Consider the following 25,272-nt stretch of genomic DNA (forward strand, 5'->3'; position numbering starts at 1 on the left):
TATTATTATTATTCATGCCTCTATGGAGTCAAAAGACTCTTCATGGGAGGTCCTTCCTAGGAAACACAAAGTCTATCAAGACTCATCATGGGAGGTCCCGCCTAGGAAACACAAAGTCTATTACCACTCCTTAAACTCATTGACCGTTCTCGCTCTCACCACTCTATCAGGCATTGCATTCCACGGTTCAACCACCCTTCATGCAAAGAAACCACTCCTCGCCCTCTTGCTCACAGTTTCCTTTCATAACTTCCAGGGATGACCCCTTGTCATCACTCCTTCCTGCTGTTCAACCAAGCGAAAGAACTCCCCGGTGTCAACCCTGTAACCACCTCTCAACAGTAAGTTTCAATCATATCACCTTTCCTTCTTCTATCCACCAAACTCTGCAGTTCACATTCCCTCAGTCAATCCTCATAACTAACATTGTACAGTCCTGAAACCATCTTTGTTATCTGCCCAGTTAATTTATCCCCTTCAAATCCTGGAGACCAAATCTGAGAACAATAGTCTAAGTGTGATCTGACCAGGGTTTTATACAACAGAATGATAACTCTTTTATCTCTGCAGGTCAGTGTCAGATCCCTTGTCTCCTCCAATAGAGTATGCAGCATCCCATTGATGTGTCCCAAACCATTTTGCTGCATTAAACCTACACCCCCATTCATTTGTCCATTTGTCTAGCTTATTCAAATCCTCTTGCAGGGACACCACATCTGCACTATTACTAATAACCCTTTCCAGCTTCACATTATCCACAAACAACTGAATATCCCCCTGCAACCCACTAACAATGTCATTGATATAAAGGTTAAACAATATAAGTCCCAGTACTGAGCCCTGTGGGATCCCGCTTGTAACTCTCTGCCTCCTTGAAACTGCCCCACCTAACACAACTCTCTGATACCTATCGGACAGCCAATCCTGAATCCAGTTGACCAACCTGACATCCAAACCCATGTGCTGCAACTTAAATATCAGCTTATCATGTGACACCCTGTCAAATCCCTTCACTAAATCCAAGAATATGCAGTATATGCCTTTCCCTCATCTGCTGCTCTTGTAACTTTATTATAAAAAGCTAGCATATTACTAAAACAAGAGCTTTCTTGTTTTAGTAATAACCCTTCACAAATCCATGTTGACTCTCACAGATAACATTACCCCTCATCTGCCCAATGCTGTATATGGTCCCTCACTAATTTCTCCAAGATCTTAACTACTGATGACATACAAACTGGCTTATAATTAGACACGTCCAGTCTGTTACTACCCTTATGCAATGGCACTATCTTATCTTCCTTCCATTCCCTGTGAACCTTTCCTGTACCCAAACTTTCACTGAAAAGCCAGGTCAAAGGAGCTGTGAGTTCTTTAACACGTTCCCTTAAAACTCGTGGTGAAATACCATCCAGTCCCACAGCTTTACTGACATCCAGAGTACTGAGTATTTGGAACACTCTCCTCCTGCACCTCTAAACCTCGAACCTACCCTATCCGTCTAATATTAAAATTTACTCCAATAAAGTGTTCATTGAACAAGTCCACTATGTCCTCTGCATCAGTCACTCTATTCCCATTTTTATCCACAATGTCATTCTTCCACAATCATTTCTCCTCCTACTGGCCATATAGCTAAAAAATTCCCTAGGATTTTCTTTGAATCTTAGGGCCAATCTCTTCTCATATTCCAGTTTTGCCTTCCTTACCATATTAGTCACTCTCCTAGCCTGTGTTTTATATTCTTCATGCATATAAGATGCATATTCTGCTCTTCACCTGTCTCCTTATATCTCTTCCATAGCCTCTTTTTCACATGCAGTTCCTGTTTAATATTGTTTGTCATCCACTTTACACCAAATTGTGTCCTCTTCTTCACTTGTGGAATACAGCTTACTATTGCTGCTAACAAATATTCCTTCACAATTTCCCAAGCACTAATGATATCCTGGCCTTCCAATTCCTCCCTCCATGAAACTTCCCCAAGTTGATGTCTTAGACTATTATAATCACCTGCTTTATAATTCCACATACTTTGGCATCTCTTTGATACTCCTGCATGTTATTCATCTTCCAAGTCAAAACCACATGGTCACTCTCTCTCTCCAACTGGTGGGAGAGATGTCATCTCAGTTATTATCAACTCTTCTGATGCTATGACCAAATTCAAAACTCTTGAACCTCTTGTTCCCTCTATTACATGTTGCCTAAGACATTTGTTCCTCAAGAATTCTAGAAATTCCATTTCCTTATTGCTACATGCATCTTCCTCTCCCCAGTTTATACCGCTGTAGTTAAAATCTCCCATAACAATCATTCTTGTTGCACTTGCCAAGTTCAACTGTCTAAACATCTCCTAGTCCCCACTGTCTGTGCTCCTTGGTTTGTAGCAACACCCCACCAAATATCCTGTCCTGCCCACCTCTACCTCACACCATATGCTTTCGAAATCATTAGTGTCACTGCCTTCCAAAGCCTCCACTTTTAGAGGACATAAGTCATCACTTATCATAAGCAGTACTCCACCACCACGCTTTCCGTTCTTATCCTGCTGAAAAATGCTGTACCCTGCTACTTTTATTCCTGTTATTACATCCTCTTCTGTCAACCACGTCTCAGTGATCTCAATGACCTTTGGCCAGGCTGATGATATCAACACTACCAATTCCTCCCCTTTATTCCAGATACTCCTGGCATTAGTGTAAAGCATAAAAATGCCACTGTTTCTATACCCAGCATTATCCCCTCTAGACTCCACTGGGCTCAGCGTTACCTGATGTTGTCCACCTTCTCCCAAGTACCCATTCCCACAAGAGGTCAGCCCTGCTACCATCCACCATGGACATTCTAGTTTCCCTGCATTGACACAACAACTCATTCAGAACAGCAGTCTCTCCAGATGCCTATGTTCTTCCTCATTCAAATGCAGGCGTTCTCTCACATACAACTCCTTTCTGTCCTCAAACGCCCTCCAAGCATCCACATATCCCAATCCTCTCCTCTGACACATTCTAACTATTACGTTATTCAATATTACTGCTCTTCTGCTCAGCTCGTCACTATCATACCTAGGCAACATGCACACTATCTTTCCTCTCTGCATCTTCTTTCGTACAACCTCAAGCAAGAATCTAATATCTCTTGCTGCCCAATTTCCATTACCTCTCAAGTCATTTGTTCCTACCATCACAATCATCTCATCCACCCTTTGACCCCTCGTAATTGCCATAGCCACACTTTCTATCTTTCCTCCAGGCAAACACTCCTCATGCATCCTATCTTGCACACAACGGATCATTGACTCCTCATACATTACACCTTTTACCATCCTGTTCCTCGATTGTTCACATGCATCCCTCACTCTCTCTCTTGTAACACATTTCCTCTGTGTTCCTCTACTTACCTGCCTTCCTGACATCACTCTATCCCTGGTTCCAGTGCTCCCTCACATTCTTCTCATTCCCTCTCTCCTACTGTTTCCATTCTCTCCTCTTCTATCATTCCCATAACTTTCTCTCATTCCCTCTCTTCCACTGTTCCTATTCTCTCCTCTTACATTTTGTTAAATTATGGAGACAACTACCATGTTTGAGTAAAACTTTAGTTTAATATAAACCAAAATCAACACTTGACGTTTCTATCTTTATATCAAGTTCATCTTCTGGAGCATATACACTATATACAGAGAAACAAGCTGCACTACAATCTACATGGTTTGCTAAAGTTACTGACAAAAAAAAAAGAAATGATTCTCTGCTCTTCTATCATTCACATAACTCTTTCATTCCCTCTCTTCTACTGTTCCTATTCTCTCCATTCTCTCCTCTTCTACCATTCTCATAACTCTCTTTCATTCCCTCTCCTCTACTGTTCCTATTCTCATAACTCTCTCTCATTCCCTCTCTTCTACTGTTCCTATTTTCTCCTCTTCTATCATTCCCATAATTCTCTCTCAGTCCTACTCTGATTTGCCTTGCATTCGTCTCTTCCTTTCGCCTAATCTCATCTTTCACACTTCTCATCTCATTCCCTAGAAATTCCACCTGCTCTTTCAGCTCATCTCTCTCTCTCTCTCTACAAGTCAGCCACTCTTATTTGCCATTCATCCTCCCAGCTGAGACCTTCTCCAAAAACTTCACAATCATTCAACCTTTCCACACTCCCCATTCTCATTATTTTATTTATATTTCTCTTGCTATTCTCACCCTCTATCACATACTATTCATCTCTCTACATGGAGAATCTCCCACCTCTGACTCAACGAGGTCAGTTATAGTTATCTCTAATTCACCAAGTTCCTCCCATTGCCATTTACACTAAATAATTCAGAAGGTACAATAATTCAAAAGCTTGAGTTTTTGTAACTAGAGTATAGCGTAAAATGAAAAAAAAACACTGTGAACATTACTGAAGATATTTTCTACTGAGTATTCCATGTACGATTTATAAAAGAATACTTGTGAGAAAGTTGGGGGAGGGGAATACTATGAAAAAGAAACTTCTGTTAGAACAAGCTAGATTCAATAGTTGAAATGTCACTGGAATATAACAAGAATGTGCCTTTATGTTTTATAGATATGGAAAAAAGCATATGACAAGCAGTTTAAAACCACTACAATTATATGAGTAAGAAAGACATACAGACCAACATATAACCTATGCTTAAGGTTAAGAAGGCAGTACTTGAAAAAGATATTATTATTATTATAATGCAAGTGAAAGCACATGAAAGACATGGTGAAAGCCAGAATGCCAGATGCAAAAATAAATTTAAAAAAAAAACAGCAAGAGGGGTGCTTAAGGGTCCAAGCTATATAACTGAGAGGAGATATCCACATAGCCTTTAAAGGAATGCAAACAACCGACCAGGGCTTCTGACATAATGTCCAATCCTCACCTTCTCATGGTACACCCTGTTAGGTATCTACCTGAATACTGAACAAATGACGATGGACTGGCAATTTGGGATTTAGCTGACCAAATTGTATTCTTATTGGCTTAAACCAAAATATAAAATGATGGTACAACATGAAAGTATTTCATTATGGCTGGGGCATAGCCCGGTTAAACAAGGCCCCGGTTATTTTCGCAAGGTAACTATGACAAACAGCTAAAAGTCAGATACTGGAACAAATCCTAAAACACACCCCAACTCAATAATACCAGAGTTCAAGATCAGTACTATCAACATAAGAAGCCTGAATGGCAAAGAAATGGAGCTAGCTCAGGAATTGGATAAGTACCAAAATGTTATTAAGTTAAGGGGATAATAAATCCCTCATTATTTTAAAGCCGGATATGAAACTCGAAGATCGAAATCTTTCGAAATCTAAGAGTTTCATACCAAAGAACTATCGGCGAGTCCAAGTGTAAGTCAACACTTGGGTGGTACAACACTGGGGCAACTCGTGTCAAAGGTGGAGCAAGCTCCATCACTATCCTTAATATTTTCTCATAATGTAAAATGCAGCTCCTGTACTACCCAGGTGTTGACTTATGATTGGACTCGCCGATAGTTCTTCGGCATGAAACTCTTAGATTTTGATCTCTGAGTTTCGTATCCGGCTTTAAAATAATGAGGGATTTATTATCCCCTTAACTTAATTTACACCGCCGGAAAAATAGCCTCTTGGCTCTTTATCGTACAAAATGTTATATTCGGGCAATGGCAGTTTCAAGTAGAAATATGAGAATGGGGAACTGGACAAGGAGACTTATTTGTGCCTATGGTCCCACAGAAGGTTCTACTAAGGAATTTTTTGAGCCTTTAGAGAAAGCAATTGACAAAATGAAAAATGAAAACTTGGTATTTGTTGGGGATCTAAACAGCAGAGTAGGAAAAGATTGTCAGACATACAAAAATGTTTTGGGAAAATTTGGAGAAAAGAGCACAGCTAATAATAATGGCAAACATCTATTGGATTTCTACTCAGGACATGGACTGGACTAGTTATTACTAACACAATGTTCCAACATAAAAATGTGCACAAATTCACATGGAGAGAAGAGGCAAGGAATAAGAAAAGTCTCATTGACTATGTTATTGTTGATAGTGATGTTTTTTTTTTTTAGTGCAGGACACTAGTGTACAGAGGATTTGAAACTGGAAGAGATCACCATTTAGTCTGGAGCAGGATAAAATTGAATTTCATATTGAAAAGAAGAATATGTAAGAAAGTTTTAAAGCAAATAAAAGTTGAGCAGCTCTCAGAAGTGAACTGTAGACTAAAATACACAAACATTATTCAAGAAAAAATGAAATATTTTGTGAACAGGAACCAAACCTTAAAGATGCAGTGGCAAGCCCTGAAGAAAACATTGATTGATTCAATCAGAGAGGCATGTGGTGAGGTTGTCTGCAAGGATAGAAAAATCAGAACTCCATGGTGGACACAGGAGTTAAATAGGCAGTGAAGGAAAAGAAGAAAGCATATCAAAAGTTTCTGGCAAATAAGTCATCTTGTGATCTTAAGAATACAGAGACAAATGTAAGAAAGCTAAACACTGTAAAACTAGTTAAATAAAAGTCATGGGAGGACTTTGGTAAGAACATAGAAAATAAATATCAAGAAGGTGGCAGGATGTTCTGGAGGTTGTTGAAGAAGCTCAGAAATGGAAGAAAGAGTGCTGTAAAAGGAATTACAGATGATAGACGTGATATTATTAATAATATTATTATTATTTAGGCCTGCATGGAGTCAAAAGAGTCATCGTGGGAGGTGCTTCCTAAAAAACACCAAATCTATCAAGATTCATTGTGGGGGAGCCACCCCCCTAAGAAACACAAAGTCTATCATACCACTCTTTAAACTCATTGAGTGGTTTTCGCTCTCACCACTCTATCAGCGAATGCATTCCACAGTTCAACCACCCTCCATGCAAAGAAACCACTTCTCACCCTCTTGCTCACAGTTTCCTTTCGTAACTTCCAGGGATGGGTCCCTTGTCATCACTCCTTCCCACTGTTCAACCAAGCAAAAGAACTCCCCAGTGTCAACCCTGTAACCACCTCTCAACAGTTTAAAAGTCTCAATCATATCACCTCTCCTTCTTCTATCCACCAAACTCTGCAGTTCACATTCCCTCAGCCAATCCTCATAACTATCATTGTACAGTCCTGAAACCATCTTTGTCATCCGTCTTTGTATCCTTTCCACAGTTAATTTATCCCCTTCAAATCCTGGGGACCAAATCTGAGAACAATAGTCCAAGGGTCTGATCAGGGTCTTATACAACAGAATGATAACTGTTTTATTTCTGCAGGTCAGTGTCCTTCTCATTATTGCAGCAATCCTCTGTGTTACTTTCACCACCTTTGCAATATGTCCCCTAAATTTCAGGTTTCTATCAATCATCAACCTCAGATCTCTTGTCTCCCCTACTTCCTCCAGTATAACTCCTCCCATAGAGTATGCAGTGTCCCATCAATGTTTCCTAAACCTCAAGACCTTACATTTTGCTGCATTAAACCAACACCCCCATTCATTTGCCAATCTATCTAACTTATTCAAATCCTCTTGCAGGGCTGCTGCATCTGCACTATTACTAATAATCCTTCCCAGCTTCGCATCATCTGCAAACAACTGAATATCCCCTTGCAATCCACTAACAATGTCATTGATATAAAGGTTAAACATTATAGGTCCCAGTACTGAGTCCTGTAGGACCCCACTTGTAACCCTCTGCTTTCTTGAAACTGCCCCACCATACACCACTCTCTGATACTTATTGGACAGCCAATCCTGAATCCAGTTGACCAATCATATGAAATATGAAAACTGGAGAAAAAGATATCCTTGAAGTATGGAGTAATTACTTAAAAAAATTGCTAAATGAAACTAGCAGTAATGACAGCACAGTGATAAACACTGACCATGCAAGCAATCAGAAGCAATGACAAGAAACGGCAAGGTTGTACATGAGAATTATGAGAGTGTGAATGTAGAAAGTGTGAATGATAGTATTAATGGTTTCTCAGAGAATAAAAAAGATGAGATAGATGCATTGAATGAGATCGCGTTGTTGAATGGTGTGATAGAAAGGGCAAAACAGCAGCTAGAGTGCATGAACAAAAGTCGACTGAATGAACCAACCAATAATAAAAGGTATGACAGGAAAAATAGGCGTATCAATGTGAACATGAACAAAATGAAGGATAGAGTGCTGTATGGAGACTCGTTAGTACGAGGTGTGTTAGTAGAGGATTTGACAAAATCGTACCAACCTGGTGCGACCATAAAGGATGTAACTGAGTCTATTAGAGAGCAAAAGGAAAGGGTGAAAGAAATGATTGTTGTGGCAGGTACGAATGATTTGAAAGGAGATAAAATTGAAATGATAGAAGACCTGAATGAATTGTTTGAGGTAGCAAAAGAAAAGAGTGAGAGAGTTAGAATGATTAGTCTTTTGCCACGGTATGACAGTAAAATGTTTAAAAGGAGGGCCATAATTGCGAATGACTTTATGCGTGGGTTATGTATGACGAGTGGTGTGGAATTTGTGGACGTGTGGAGTGAGTTTGATGGGCGAAAGGATCTATATAAGATGGATGGCTTGCATTTGAATGGTTATGGTGTAAGAAGACTTGAGAAAGTGTTGCTGAATGTAGTGGATGTACAAATTCAGGGAAACTAGATTCGTTAAGGGGGGAGGGAGTAGATATACAGTCCTTAGGGAAGCAGCTGAATGTAAGAATGAATATAATATGCCAGAGCAAATAAGGACAACAAACCAGAGTGGGATAGTTAATATAAGGCATCAAGGTAGGGTGGGGCTAATGGGGGTCTTAAATTCATGTACACTAATACTAGGAGTATTAGGAACAAGAAGGAAGAGTTTTTGGCCATGGTTGGCACTTCCAGAGCACAGGTTATTGGTATTAGTGAAACATGGCTGACTGTAGATGATATAGCTAGTGGGATTGAATGTGATGGGTATAGTGTGTTCAGGAATGACAGAGAGAATAAAATGGGGGGAGGTGTTTGATGATAGCTGATGAGCTACAGCCAAGGAGAATAGAAGTTGAATTGCAGGATAGAGAAAAGAGCACATTTGAGACCATTTGGTGTGAGATTGTGGCTAGCAGAACTAAATATACAATTGGGTGCTGCTATAGACCAGGTGATGGAAAAGATGGTGGTGACAGTATGCACAAGCAATTAGAAGAAATGAGTGGAAGGAGGGTGATTATTATGGGAGATTTCAACTATGGTCGCATTGACTGGAGTGAGGAGAGGACACACGGGAGGAAGGAATTGGATTTTATGCAGTTATTAAGGGATAACTATCTGCGACAGCATGTAATGGAAAATACTAGGGGTCAGAGAGTGCTTGACCTAGTAATTACATCTGAGGATTTCGCTGTAACAAATATGACCACATTGCCACCAATCGGTGAGAGTGATCATAGGGTCTTGACTTGGGAGGTGGCTAAAGGTGTAGAATTTTCAATTAAGACAGGGTACATTTGGAATTATCGGGCTGGAATGTATGACAAGCTTAGGAGTTTGATTGGCTCAGTGCCATGGCATGTACAACTGCAAGGACTAGAAGTTGATAGTGCATGGGAGGTGGTTAAGAAGTGCTTGCATGAAGCAATGGCTGACTGTATACCTAGAGTCCGAATAATAAATCAAGTAGGGGTTAAATGGATGAATAACACCATTAAGCTTCAGCTGCAAAAAAAGAAACAACTATGGAGGGAATTTAAGGAGAAAGGTGACTGGCAGGCACATGAACGGTATAAAGCGCAGGCCAGAAGGGTGACGAGTGTGGTAAGAAAAGCAAAAAAGATTACGAAAGAACATTGCCCATGTGGGCTAAAGAGAATCCTAAACAGTTTTTTAGATATGTAGCAAGTAAAAGGAAAAATGTACATGGCAGAATGATTTTAAAGAATACCGATGGTAGGGAGGTAACTGAATCAGTTGAGATTGCTGAGTTGCTGAGTGAGCACTTTGCAAGAATATATCATCCAGGTGGTGACATTGCAGAAACGAATAAACCAGTAGATTATACGGGAATTGTGGTGAATGAAGTGGAGGTGAGTAGTCTATTGCATGACCTCAATGTCAATACATCTGTGGGGTTGGATGGTATACCAGCTGGTGTAGTACGAGAAGCAGCTAATGAATTGTCAGTACCCTTGACCATTTTGTTTAATTTGAGTCTCGGGTCTGGGTTAGTCCCGAGCGGGTGGAAGGAGGGGAAAATAGTTCCACTGCATAAAGGTGGTTCCAAGACCGCTGTTGTAAATTACCGACCGATTAGCATATCAGGAATCATTGTCAAGGTCTTAGAGAAATTAGTCAAGAAAAGAATACAGGATTGGATAGATGAAAATGGGATATTGTATAGGGGACAACATGGTTTTGTGAAGGGTAGATCATGCCTCAGTAACATGCTCACGTTTTATAACACAGTGACGGCTGAACTGGATAGGGGTAATGGGTTTACAGTGATACTACTGGACCTTGCTAAGGCCTTTGATAGGATACCACATAGAACCCTAATCAGTAAACTAGAGCAGATGGGGATAGATATAGGGTTGGTAAGATGGATAGGAGGGTGGTTGAAGGAGAGATACCAGAGAGTGGTTTATTCAGGAGTGGAGTCAAAAAGACGTCTTGTGACTAGTGGAGTGCCGCAGGGCTCTGTTCTTGGACCACTGCTTTTCAATTTGTTCATCAATGATATTGAAAAGGATTTGAGAGGAAGTGTTCACTTGTTTGCTGATGATGCAAAGTTGGGTAGAGCAATTGTGAGTGCACAGGATGATTTGGATAGTTTGGAGGACTGGGCTAGGAAAAATGGATGTCAGTTTAATGTGGCAAAGTGTAAGGTTATGCACTTTGGGGTGAAAAGAATAGCAGCAGTATATCGCATAGGTGGAACCGTACTCCAGGAGATTGATGAGGCCAGGGATTTGGGAGTGCTGGTGGATAGGGAGTTGAAGTTTAGGGGGCACATTGCAAAAGTAACTAGAACAGCTCACCAAATCACTTGGCTTATGAAAAATACTTTAACATGCAGAGAGAAGCAAGTTGTTGTTCCTCTGTATCAAGCCTTGATAAGACCCCATCTGGACTTCTGTGCCCAGTTATGGGCACCCGGGTTTCTTCGTGATGGGGAGGAAGTGGGGAGGGTCCAGAGACTAGTGACCAAGATGATAGCAGGTCTGTGGAATGAACCTTATGAGAATAGGTTGAGGATTTGTGGGTTGCAGAAATTGGACGATAGGCGAAGGAGGGGTGATATGATTGAGACATTCAAATTACTGAAGGGTTTTATAAGATTGATCCAGAGATATTTTTGAAAATATGACTGGTGGTGGGAGGACTAGGGGCCATGCATGGAAGCTGGGCAAGAGCGTGGTTGACAAGGGTGTTAGAGCTAGGTTTTTTACTTGGAGAGTGGTGAATGAGTGGAATAAGCTGCCAGAGTCTGTTGTGGGTGCTACAACCGTGAATGAGTTCAAGGCAAGATATGATAGATACTGTGTGAATGTTGAATAGTTGTTCCAGACATGATGTTAGGGCCTCCCTCGATGAGTCTGTCGACTCCTTGGAGTTTCCCGGAACAATAATAATAATAATAATCAGGCATACATATCCATACTTGAAGTAGAAAAAAAGCCATCAAAAGTCTGAAATATGGAAAGGCAGCTGGAGTAGATGATTTCTGAACAGAAATGCTCAAGTATGGAGGTATAAAAGTGTTACAGTGGCTGCACTGCATAGTTCAGTTAGTCCTGGAGAGAGGGATGAATTCCAAATGATTGGAATAGAGCTCTCATAGTACCCACATATAAAAAGGGAAATAAAACTGAATGTGAGAATTACAGAGGTATTTCTCTACTGAGTGTTCCTGGTAAGATTTATGCCAGTATACTTGAGAAATGGGTGAGAAGAATTGTGAAAGAGAAGCTTGGTGAAGAACAAGCTAGATTCAGGCCAAATAGAGGCTGTCAGGATCAGATTTTCACTTTACGACAAATTGTTATATTCCCATGATTTCTCAACAAAAATCTGTATTTAAGTTTTGTGTTTTACAGTTAAGTTTTGTTCTGGAAAAAGCATATGACAAGGTGCCAAGAGAGAAGCTATTCAAAATGCTACTGTTGTATGGTGTCAGTGGGGCATTATATCAAGCAATATTGAAAGTTTATTTTTCACTTGGTTAGACTATAACAAATTTAGTTGAATCCTTTATCCAAGTGTGAGCAAACAAAGTTTGCACCTGAAAATATCTTCAGGACTGTACTTCCTTACCCCAGTCCTTAAGATATTTTCAGTTGCAAACTTTGTTTGCTCACGCTTGGATAAAGGATCAAGCAATAATTAGTCTTTATTTGAGTTGTAAATCAGCAGTTCTAACTGCTGACTTACAACTGAATTGAAGGAAGTACAGGAAGATGGTTTAATGTTAAATCTGGTGTCAGACAATGTATATTATAACCTGTTAGTCCTCATCTATATGAATCGCATTATGAGGAAAAGTGGTATTAAATCTGATATCAAAATTGGAGATGTTACTGTCAGCTCTTTGCTTTATGCAGATGATGTTAAACTTCTAATAAATCTACTACAAGTCTGCAAAATTCCCCCAACTAAATTGAATAACTGCTGTAATAGATATGGTATGAAGGTCAGCAATAACAAGACAAAGACAATGAAAATAGGCAGAATCATTGAAAATGTCAACTGTGTTGTGAATGGAGAACCTGTGGAACAAGTAAAACATTTCAGCTAATTAGGCACAATTTTTAGTGTAGATAATAATTTAAATATAGAAATAGACAACAGAATCAACAACGCTGGTATGGTAGGAAGTCAACTGAATAAATTTATATGTAATAAGAGAGAAATTAGTCAAAACACAAAATTAGCTGTTTTTAAAATGAGTTGGGTTAGAAGTAAAACACTTGACCAAAGACTAGAGACCAGAGATATGCGAGTTCTGAGAAAGATTAGGGGTATGAACAGATGGCATCAATGGCAATATTATATTAAAAACGAGAATATTAGGAAAGAACTCGACATGGTTAGCATCCAGGAATGTGTTAGCAGAGCTAATCTCAGGTGGTATGGCCACTTAAACAGAATGAGAAAAGAAAGATTAGCAAAACAAGTGTTCTCTGCCAGGTTGAAAGGAAAAGACCAAGATATAGGTGGATTAATACAGTAAAAATTGCTTTAGAAGATAGAAATATAGGATCTGACAATGTTGGAGTACTGACAGATAACAGATTGATTTTGAAGAAAATTGTAGATACGAAGTTAGTAGTGATGTAAATTATTCATATAGTACTATCGCATCCTGTACACCCCTTAAGGGTACATATCAAGAATTTGATGATGATGATGATTAAAAAATCAGGATGTGTCTAGAGAGAGAGAGAAACAGAACTATTGTGACAGGAAATTCGCTCTTTATCTCAGGAAAATACTAAGACTGAGTAGAGGGGAGTGAATGATGAGATTTTGAGACTAGAAAAGTTAGGCTAACATCAGGAGAATGAGAGTAGGTCTGAGAGACAGATGCAAGAGAAGAAAGAAGAGAAAAAGGCAATAGAATGTGAAAGCCAGGGAAAGGGTGGAAACTGAAGAAAATCAAACGAAATGAGAAAAAAGAGGAAAAGTGATAAAGAAAGGAGAGAGAGAGAGATTGAAAACCAAAAAGGATCAGAGATGACAGTGAGAGCACATGAATGAAGCTTTTTTCGAGTATCACATAAGGAGATTCAATGATTTGGGGTATGCAGAAAAGAGTGCCAGAGAAGTGCCTGCTTGGAGGAATGATGCAGAGAATGGTGATTGTTAGCAATGAAGCAAGATGAAAATGTAGAAGATTATGATAGTACTGCGAATGACCTGAGAAGTAGCATGTATCATGTTGCAAGAGATTTTGTTGTCCAGAGGGTAGTGAATGTGTGGAATGCACTGCCAGAGGTGGTTGTGAGGCTTCATCTGTGGTATTGTATGAATAATGGCTAGTATGTCATTATGCGGTCTCCGTAATGAGTCTTCTGACTCCATGACACCCATAATAATAATAATAATAAAAATTTAAGATTGATGTTAGAATGCAGAGTGGATGATGATGAAAGGGATGATAGCAAGAATGTATAGAAAGAGAAATCTGGAATGTGTGGTGTGGATGCAAGGAGTACACTTGAGGATAGAAGATATCTGAGGGATCTGTATGCAAGAGATAGATTACATTTGAATAGAGAAGGATGACGGCATTTGGAGAGACCATTATTTTCAGGACCATTGGTGTGTTAGAGCAGTGAAACCAGAACTACAAAGATAGAATGTAGCAAGGTTGACCCCATGTGGGAATAGTAGCTTGAGAAATGAAAAGGTGTATGCTATACTGCAGAGCAAAGTGGAGTATATGGAGTAATAACTGCACATTAATACGATGCACTGTTTTTTCTCCGTACAAATGATAGGAGCATCAGAAAGAAAAGGAATGGGTTTGAGACACTGGCTTAGCTTCTCCAAAGATCATTGGTATCAGTGAAACTTGGTTAACTGAGGAGGGTGTTCTGATAGGAATAGAAACATAAGGGTATAGCATATTTTGATTCTGGATTTGTGATTAGTTGGTGAATTTAGCACTCATGTAAAATTGGTGATTTTAATTTGTTTTATTGTGTTTTTCCCTTAGAAAATTAGTGCTTTATAGTATATTAGTGTAGATTTTTGTGTATTTAGTTTTATAACATATTTTTGGTAAGGCAAATGAATGGGGGTGTCAGTTTAATGCAGCAAAATGTAAGGTCTTGAGGTTTGGGAAACATCGATGGGATGCTGCATTCTCTATGGGAGGAGTTATACTGGAGGAAGTAGGGGAGACAAGAGATCTGGGGTTGATGATTGATAGAAACCTGAAATTTAAGGAACATATTGCAAAGGTGGTGAAGGTAACACAAAGGATTGCTGCAAATATGAGAAGGACACTGACCTGCAGAGATAAAAGGGATAAATTATCATTCCGTTGTATACGTCTCTGATCAGACCACACTTAGACTATTGTTCTCAAATTTGGTCCCCAGGATTTGAAGGGGATAAATTAACTGTGGAAAGGATACAAAGACGGATGACAATGATGGTTTCAGGACTGCACAAGGATAGTTATGAGGATCGGCTGAGGGAATGTGAACTGCAGAGTTTGGTGGATAGAAGAAGAAGAGGTGATATGATTGAGACTTTTAAACTGTTGAGAGATGGTTACAGGGTTGACACTGGGGAGTTCTTTCGCTTGGTTGAACAGCGGGAAGGAGTGATGACAAGAGGCCATCCCTGGAAGTTACGAAAGGAAACTGTGAGCAAGAGGGTGAGGAGTGGTTTCTTTGCGTGGAGGGTGGTTGAACCGTGGAATGCATTGCCTGATGGAGTGGTGAGAGCAAGAACGGTCAATGAGTTTAAGGAGTGGTATGATAGACTTTGTGTTTCTTAAGGGGAACCTCCCCTTGCTGAATCTTGACAGACTTTATGTTCTTAGGAAGGACCTCCGACGATGAGTCTTTTGACTCCATGGAGTCCTGAATAATAAATAAATATATATATATATATATATATATATATATATTTTTTTTTTTTTTTTTTAATTAGTTTAAAATGGTGCCAAAAACGCACAAGAAATGTAATGCTAAGAAGAGCAGAGAAGTCGAGAACAAGAAGGCTTGTCCCACTAAGGAAGTTATTGAAAATGAATTAACTTCCAAAAGAGCGAAGTTAAAGCAGATTACCAGAGAAACGACATGAAAATTACAGAAAGTCAAAAGGCATTTGAATGAACATAGGAAGGATTTCAATGAACAGAGGATTCTTATTTGCTGCCTAAAAAAATTAGGCAGCAAAATAAGAAACAACAAAGCATGGAATCAGGTAAGTCAGTAAGTAATGTTGTTTGTAAAAAGAAGGATGTTATTTAGTATGACGACATTATCATAAAACATGCTGTTGATGAGCGAGTTATAACTTCAAGTTTTCCTGGAGCAAAAATTAAAAATATAATGCAAATAATTCAAAAACAGAAAAGAAAAGTAAATGAGATCGTAATTGTAGCAGGTACTAATGATTTAACTAGTGATCAGTTCAGTATGAGAGAGGACATGAAAGGGTTGTTGGAAGAGATGAGAGTGAAGAGTGAGAAAGTGAAAATAGTAAGTATATACCCCGATATGATAAACATGAATTAAGAAGAAGGGCTATGATGGCAAACGATTTGATGCATAGGCTGTGTAGAAAGAATGGAGTTTTTGGATGTGTGGAGTGAGTTTGAGGAAAGACTGGATTTGTATAAGAGGGAGGACAGCCTACACTTGAATGTGTTTGATATCAGGAGTCTTGAAAGACTAATAACTGGTATGCGACCTAACACAGAGAGTGAGGGAAACTAATTTATAATGGGAGGAATGGTGAGAATATGAGTGGAAGAGCAACAGTATTATATAACTGTGTTAATGACGGGAATGGGCATTATCATTGAAATGTTGATGAGGAGAGAATGATTTCAACTTTGTGTTCATCCAGTTCGGACCCATCAAACATGTACAAAGATGTCTATGTGTAAGGCACAAAAGAAGAATAGGGATATGCAAGTTGTCCAACTGTGTCATGTAGACTGCAGATAAGAGTATACAAAAGAACATGCAGGGAGATTATTATATTGTACACGAATGCTAGGAGTATCAGAAACAAAGGGGTAGAGTTTGAATGATATATGCACGTAAACACAAGAAAGATATTTAATTAACCAAATATTTTGGTCTGGAAATAGCAGACCATCCTCAGTGGTATTACAAGAACTGTTTTAAAAAATACAAGCTAGAATACTAACAATAGATCAAAATAGAACACGGCGCGTGATGTTATATCACTAAGTATGAAACGGAATATTTTGAAGTAGAAACTTGATTGAAAAAAAAAAAAAAAATTAATGAGTAATCTTGATTAGACTTTCCCAGATTTTTGATATAGATATACAGTCATTACGATTCAGGTTGGGATGATGGAGCAAGGCCTCCATGCTTTCCTTGAACGTTTGTTCAAGGAAAGCATGGAGGAAACCTATAACGGGATCTATGCAAGAGGCGAGTCCTGGACCAAAAGATGCTGTGGTCAGTTTCAATCCCATGTTGAGATAATCCAGACTTTTCAGGTTTGTTGTGAAGAATGGAGGATTGATGTTCTTGGGTTCTTTTTTCAAGAGAACGTCCAGTCTGTCCAAAATAGGAGAGATCACAGTTGCAAGGAATTTGGTAAACTCAAGGAAGAGATAAAGTTGAGGGTTTGTATTTAGGAGAAGGAAAATGAGAAGACAATTTGTTAATAGGTGAATACGTAGCTGTTAAATCATATTTCTTTAAAATTCTTGGGATAGGTTCTGAAATACCAGAGATATAAGGAATAGGCACTCGACGTATTGAAACTTTGTTGTTTTGTGGAGGATTATAAGAATTGAGAAGATGTTGAGTACTTTTTTCAGAAAAGCCATTGAGTTTCATGTGGTGTTGGATAGTAGAAAGTTCTTTCTGTAGATAATCAAAAGTAGAACAATTAGTTTTGGCTCTTCTGATGAGGCATTTTATAATTTCTGTTTTTTGACATCGATGATGGGCTGATTCTTTAAGAATATAACGACCTGTGAACGTTGGTTTCCTGTATACTGTAGTTGTAAGAATATTTGAAGGTGACCGGATGAGGAGGAGAACGTCTAAAAAAGATAACTGGTTGTTTTCTTCTATTTCCATAGTAAACTTTATACGATGATGCAAGGAATTAATACTGTTTAAAAAAGAAGGTAAAGAGTTTTTGCTGTGTGGCCAAATAGTAAAGATGTCATCTATATATCTTACCCAAAAGGATGGTTAAGGGAAAATAGATGAGAAGAGGACGTTTTCTAAATGTTCTAAATAAAAGTTGGCTAAAGCAGGAGAAAGAGGCCTTCCCATGGCCGTTCCTTCTACTTGGCTGTAAAATTTATTTTGACACACGAAATATCCAGAATGTATAACGAAATTGAATAGTTTTATAATGTCTTCAGGAAAGATGTCAGCAAGTAATTTTAAAGTTTCCTTGAGAGGTACATTGGTATATGAAGATTCTATATCAAAGCTAACCATACGATCTGTAGGTTGTAATGAGACATTTTTTAATTTTTCTAAGAAATCTGAGGAGTTTTTTAAAAAAGAATTAGAGTTGCCAATGTAAGATTTCAATAATTTAGCTAGATATTTGGCTATACGGTAAGTAGGAGAATCAATACAATCTACTATTGGACAAAGAGGATAGTCAATCTTATGGATTTATGGAAGACCATAAAATCTAGGAGGTCTTGCAAAATGAGTTTTAAGTCTTTCAATTGTGTCTTTATCTAAACTGATGACTTCATCTAAGAGAGAATTTAATTTCTTTAGTTGTCTGTTGGTTGGATTATAATAATTTATAATCCAATTAATAAAGATTATAAATTATTATATTACAAAAATTTATAATTATTATAAAGAATGATTATAAGAATTATTATATTATAATAATTCTTATAATCCTCCACAAAACAACAAAGTTTCAATATGTCGAGTGCCTATTTCTTATATCTCCGGTATTTCAGAACTTATCGCAAGAATTTTAAAGAAATATGATTTAACATCTACGTATTCACATTAACAAATTGTCTTCTCATTTTCCTTCTCCTAAAGACAAATGCTCAACTTTATATCTTCCTGGAGTTTATCAAATTCTTTGCAACTGTGATCTCTCCTATTTTGGACAGGCGGGATGTTCTCTTGAAAAAAGAATCCAACAACATCAACCTCCATTCTTCACAACAAACCTGAAAAGTCTGGATTGGCTCAACACAGGATTGAAACTGACCACAGCATCTTTTGGTCCGGGACTCGCCTCTTGCATAGATCCCGTTATAGGTTTGAACGTTTGTTCAAGGAAAGCGTGGAGGCCTTGCTCCATCATCCCAACCTGAATCGTAATGACTGTATATCTATATCAAAAATCTGGGAAAGTCTAATCAAGATTACTCATTAAATTTTTTTTTTTTTTCCAATCATTCTCTACTTCAAAATATTCCGTTTCATACTTAGTGATATAACATCACGCGCCGTGTTCTATTTTTAACGATCTATTGAACGTTGTCCAATTTGTTCTATTTTTTAAAACTGTTCTTGTAATACAACTAAGGATGGTCTGCTATTTCCAGACCGAAATATTTGGTTAATTAAATATCTTTCTTGTGTTTACGTGCATATATCATTCAGTCTTATGTCACAAGTATCCTTAAAACAGCAAAAGGGGATAGAGTTTATTGCCTTGTTCAATATGTTGGGACTTCAGATTATAGGCATTAGTGAGATCTGGCCATCAGAATCTGACATAGTACCTGATATTGAGTGTAAAGGGTACAGTAGTTTTAGGAAGGATAGAGGATAGGAGAGGAGTGTGCTGCTAATGATATCGGATAACCTGAATCCAGTTAGTGTTCAGATCTATGACTGTAGTACTAGTAACAGTATTTCATGTGGCAGCAAGTGGCGACAGTATGATGGCACCTCACTGGCAGTAGCCATCTAGCATGAGGTGGAACTAGTGGATCAAAAGTTGAAAGTTTCAGTACTTTAAACCTAACTCTAATTTAGAGTATTCTAGTAATAAGGTGTGACACCTTTCGGCTTGTATATGGAAATATGACTTCTGCATAACTTCAACCCTGGTATCAATTCTGGGTCTGCCTTCCACTGATGAGACTTTAATAAAGGTTGAAAGCAGTCTGGGTAGTGGCCCTTCCCATAATGCATAGTATTATACATGTCCATAAGGATATGTGCATTGCATTGTGGGATACTAAGGCAATTGATGTAAAGTCATTAGCCTCTATATACAAATTGCCCAGTCATGAAGTGACTTCACGAGCAAACACTTGGATAAAGGATGAAACTGAAAACATAAATTTCTTGGCATCTTTAATTTTTAGATTACGTGGTTGTTAAAGAATACACTAACAAACAGGAATACAGAAGTTATTGTTCCTCTTTATAAGGTTTTAATAAGGCTCTATCTGGACTTATGCATGTAGATCTGGTCATCCAGATTCCATGGGATGAAGACATGGTGGAGAGGGTTCCAGAGGCAAGTAATGAAGATTGCGGTGAGTCTATAGAATGCTCTCTGTGAGAATATAAGTTATTAAAGGGGTTTTATAGTACTGACACTGAAGATTTTTTTCAGTACATGGCAGGAAGGGAGAGAACAAAGGGTCACCCATGGAAATTGTGTAAGAGTGTGGTTAGGACTAGATTTTTTGTTTGCAGGATGGTGAGTGGGATGACAAAGGTGGTTGTGAGTGCTTCATTGGTGAATAATCGCTAGAGTGTGAATAATGTATTGACCGTGATGAGCCTTCTGACTCCATAGAGATACCTGTATAATAATAATAACAAGACTCATTGCAGCAGGCCTAAGTCTCTACACACTACTCATCATACCATGAGCTAAAGACGTTCAGCATTGGTGCACTCAACCACCAACTTTAGTAATCTACTGTTTATCCGATCACAGTGGGATGACAATTTGCCATTCTGATAATTGAACGGCTGGATAAGTTAAGTACAATTACATCTATCATAATTCGGTTGACATACGTGGGTCAGTTAATCGAATGATCATAATTCTGAAGGTCAGATAAACTGCAAATTACTGTAATAAATTTAGTTTAATCCTTTATCCAAGTGTAAGCAAACAAAGTTTGCACCTGAAGTATCTTCAGGACTGAGGCAACTTGTGGTAAAGGTGGACCAAGCTCGCATCACTCCTTGTCTTAGTATTTCCCATAATGCAAAGCACATCTCCTTGCAGACATGTATAATGCTATGCATTAAGGAAAGGGCCACTACCCAGGCCGGTTTTGACCTTTATTGAGGTCTTCTCAGTGGGAGACAGACCCAGAGGTGCTGATACTAAGACAGAAGTAATGGAGAAGTCATATTTACCTATATGAATTGTCAGAAGGTGTACCACCTTATTATTAAATTACTCTGGATTTAGAGAAAGATGTTGCAAGTTTTTTCCCACTTGGTTAGACTATGATAAATTTAGTTTAATCCTTTATCCAAGTGTATGCAAACAATGTTTGCGCTTGAAGTATCTTCAGGACTAAGGCAACTCGTGCTTTGCATTATGGGAGATACTAAGACAAGGAGTGATGAGAGCTTGGTCAACCTTTACCACGAGTTGCCTCAGTCCTGAAGATACTTCAGGCGCAAACTCTGTTTGCCTACACTTGGATAAAGGATTAAACTAAATTTATTATAGTCTAACCAAGTAAAAAAAACAAAACTTCAAATATCTTTCTCTAAATCCAAAGTAATTTAATAATAAGGTGAGACACCTTTAAGCCACTTGTATAGGTAAATATGACCTCTCCAAATATGACATCTTCCACCTTTGTATCAAGTTAACTGAGACACGGCTGTTGCTGTTACCCATCAGATGACATATGAGCAAATGAGTGGCTCTGCTCAGTGATGGAGTGAGCCTGCCGTGGCGTAGAGCCAACCGGTTCTGAGATTTCTCAGTGGCAGGGTGAGCCTGTTACTGAGGGGAACAACGCTGAGTTTTTGGATGACCTGTACTTAAACATTCAATAAAGGTCGAAACCGGTCTGGGTAGTGGCCCTTCCCTTAATGCATAGCATTAAACATGTCCGCAAGGAGATGTGTTTTTCATTATGGGAGATACTAAGACAAGGAGTGATGAGAGCTTAGTCCACCTGTACTACAAGTTGCCTCAGTCCTGAAGATACTTCAGGCACAAACTTTGTTTGCTTATACTTAGATAAAGGATTAAACTAAATTTATTATAGTCTAACCAAGTGGAAAAAAATACTTGCAAATTACTGTAAATGCCTCTTATTCCCTGAGCATGCAAAAAATCTACTTTTTTATTATAGTCTAACCAAGTGGAAAAAAATACTTGCAAATTACTGTAAATGCCTCTCATTCCCTGAGCATGCAAAAAATCTACTTTTCGCTTCCTGATTTCCATGATCTTCATACAGCTTTCAGATGAGTTTTTATTCTCCTACTGCCTATTACTTTATGAAAGTTTCTTCTAAATCCACAAACAAGTTCCTCTCAACAATATATCTGTCATATCATTGCTCCTCTTATCTGTTGAGCTCTATCAAGAACATTCCCTTAATCTATTCTCGTGCTCAATTCCACAGTGCTGAGACACTGACTGCATCTTTACTCTCTAAATGTTCTTTACCATTCATGTAATCAGCCATATATCATATATATCAACACTATAACCTCCTTATCAATTTACGTTGCAATTTTCTGAATAACTTATAACTTTTGCAATATATATCTGTTGAACTTCAACTCACTACACTAACACCACATTTCTTTCTTTCTCCAGTTCTCCCATAGCAATATCACATTAGAGCTCTCTGTCATTACTTCTCCAATTTAGTATTGTCTACAAACAAATTATCTCTGTTTCTATAAGTCTGATGGATAATCATATGGCAGTTTATATCTATGCTGCAACAAATGATTATCCATTTCCTTAATTTCAATGGTAGCCTGCCATTGGCAGTATTCTATCAAATGATTTTACAAAATCTAAAAAAAAAAATATATATTATTATTACTAGAAACATTCAATGAATCAGAGACTCATCAAGGGAGACTTCATATTGCCTATGCCAGCTGACATACCTTTTCTTGAATTCATGCAGACTATCTGCATACACACACCACCTCTAAAGGCAAGCCATCCAAATCATGCACTGCTCTATGAGAGAAAAAACGGCTCTTAGTCCACTATTAAATGATAAAATTTAAAAAAAAATAAAGGGGACACTGAGAAGCAAATGGGGGGGGGGATTGCTGCTGATAAATTACTACCAAATAAATTTGGTCAAAGAGAGAATGCATGAATAAGCAAATAAGAATGATACTCTATGAGGGAATAGCTCTATGAAGAGTCAGTCATGCCTTAGTAATTCACTAACTTTTTATGACAGAGTGACAGCTGAGCTGGATAAAGTGAATGGCTGTGTGATGATACTGCTGGATTTTGACAAGATGCCATGGAACTCTGTTATGCAAATTGGAACAAATAGGAATAGATATGAAACTGACACAGATATCAAAAAGTAGTATATTGAAGAGCAGAATCCAGGAGAAATCAAGTGACCAGAAGAATAATGCAAGGATCTGTGATTGAACCACTATTGTTTATTTTTTTACTTGAATGAATAGGAAACAATCTGAAGGGAAATATTCAGTTTGCTGATGACAATTGGCAGAGAGTCAGTCTAATAGCCAAGAACACATGTCCGTAAGGATACATGCGTCGCATTATGGGATACTAAGGCAATGATGTGAAGTCATTAGCCTCTAAATACAACCAAAGCCAATAGGTGGAGTAATTATAGGACTTTAGATTATTAGTATTATTATTACGGGCAACTCCAGGGAGTCCTTAAACTCATCGAGGGAGGCCCCAAATCATGTTCATCACAACTATTCGACATTCACACAGTACCTATCATACCTTGCCTTAAACTCATTCACTGTCACAGCACCCACTACAGACTTTGGCAGCTCATTCCACTCATTCAGCACTCTAAAAGTAAAGAACCCAGCTCTAACACCCTTACTAACCACACTCTTGCCCAGCTTCCATGGATGTCCCCTAGTCCTCCCACCACCAGCCCTGTTCTCAAAAATATTTTCTGATTTAATCTTATAGAAACCCTTCAGTAATTTGAATGCCTCAATCATATCTCCCCTCCTCTGCCTATCAACCAATTCTGCAACCCACAAATCCTCAACCTGTTCTCATAAGGTTCATTCCACAGACCTGCTATCATCTTGGTCACTCGCCTCTGGATCCACTCAGCCTCCTCCCCATGCTATATCTATCCTGTTCCATCTCTGTTACTGAAGTGTGCCTCCATGCACGTGTTTAATACCAGCGTATTAATCCTTGAAGATGCTGATTTAATCAAGGCAATGTAGAGAACTCCAGGATGATTTAAATAGGCTGACAGTATGGGCAAAAGATAACAAATACTGGTTTAATGTGGAAAAGTGGAAAATTTGGAGTAAAAAAAAAAATTACAAGCCATGTATCGAATTTATGAAAATGTACTCCACAAAACGTCTTCAAAAGGCATATAGGATTAGTTGGTTATTGAAAAACACACTAACAATTTGAAAGTTCTCGTTCCTCTTTACATGTCTTGATGCATTCACATCTGAATTACTATACTCAGATTTGGTCAGCTGGATTTCTTGAGGATGTGGTGAATACAATACATGATAGTGAGTGGGCTGTAGGATGCCCCTAATAATGATGATGGAGGGGCTTGTGGATCATAAAAGTTGGTTGGTAAATGAAAAAGAGGGGGGATATAACAGAAACATTTGTTACTAAAACGATTTTATAGGATTGATACTGAGAAAGCATTTCAGTACTTGGCTAGAGAGACATTATCAGTGGAACGAATGAGTGAAATTTAGACTCGGCAACCGATTCAATTATGAGTGCTACATCTGTCATTCAGTTCAAGGAGAGATACGATAAATATTGTGTGGATAGTTTGGGTCTCCTGCGATGAGTCTTCAAGCAATAATAATATCATTCAATCACATTTTGACAAAATACTTATGGGTAATGCAACAAAAGAAATAAGCATATCTTACTTGCTTGCAATAGATAGTCCATGACTAATTTGGATACTGTTACCTGTTTATTGTCATAACACAGACCATAGTTTGAAGACACGGAAATAAAAAATCTAGCATCCCCCAAGTCTAAATGTGTATATTCTGTGCTTCACGCCTTCAGAATAGCTCACGTGAAACCCTGTTGCAATTATACCTATTTACCTTATCTTCCTAACCGTTATAAAAGTATTATTATTACCACCAACTGGCTGGCATATCGAAAACAGATAATCCCAGCTTAACGCATCACATGATTATTATCTCCACGAACACGTGGCATAGCAGTTGTCTGAATCGAACACGTGGCAGCAGAATCTTTGTTTATATAAACACACAAATGTACTACGTCCGTTAGAGCGCTATATAAGCTGCGGAAGTAGTTACCGTGGAAATCGAAGGAGTTTAGGAGAGTTTTGGGCGTTTATTATGTGTTCTGAAGATCATGCAATTTTTTGTCCTCGTTGACAGATATGGAACAACAGCCAAACGAGACAACGTTTTAAGAA

General features: G+C 38.4%; 1 protein-coding gene across 3 annotated transcripts in view; it reads right to left on the bottom strand.

Annotated features, from left to right (window-relative positions):
* The window catches only part of LOC150093577 (exonuclease V-like), an 88,354-nt gene extending 63,365 nt beyond the window's left edge, over positions 1-24,989 (bottom strand). For all 3 annotated transcript variants that reach the window (XM_090412815.1, XM_090412814.1, XM_090412816.1), the window contains exon 1: positions 24,743-24,989. In XM_090412815.1, coding sequence (XP_090268941.1) covers positions 24,743-24,764 — 22 coding nt within the window. In that variant the 5' untranslated portion in view covers positions 24,765-24,989. The remainder of the gene's footprint in view (positions 1-24,742) is intronic.
* Positions 24,990-25,272: the final 283 nt, after the last annotated feature.

This window comes from Typopeltis vanoorti, chromosome 23, assembly GCF_054136105.1.
Source record: "Typopeltis vanoorti isolate ZY-2024b chromosome 23, IOZ_Tvanoo_1.0, whole genome shotgun sequence".
Classification (NCBI taxonomy): domain Eukaryota; kingdom Metazoa; phylum Arthropoda; class Arachnida; order Uropygi; family Thelyphonidae; genus Typopeltis; species Typopeltis vanoorti.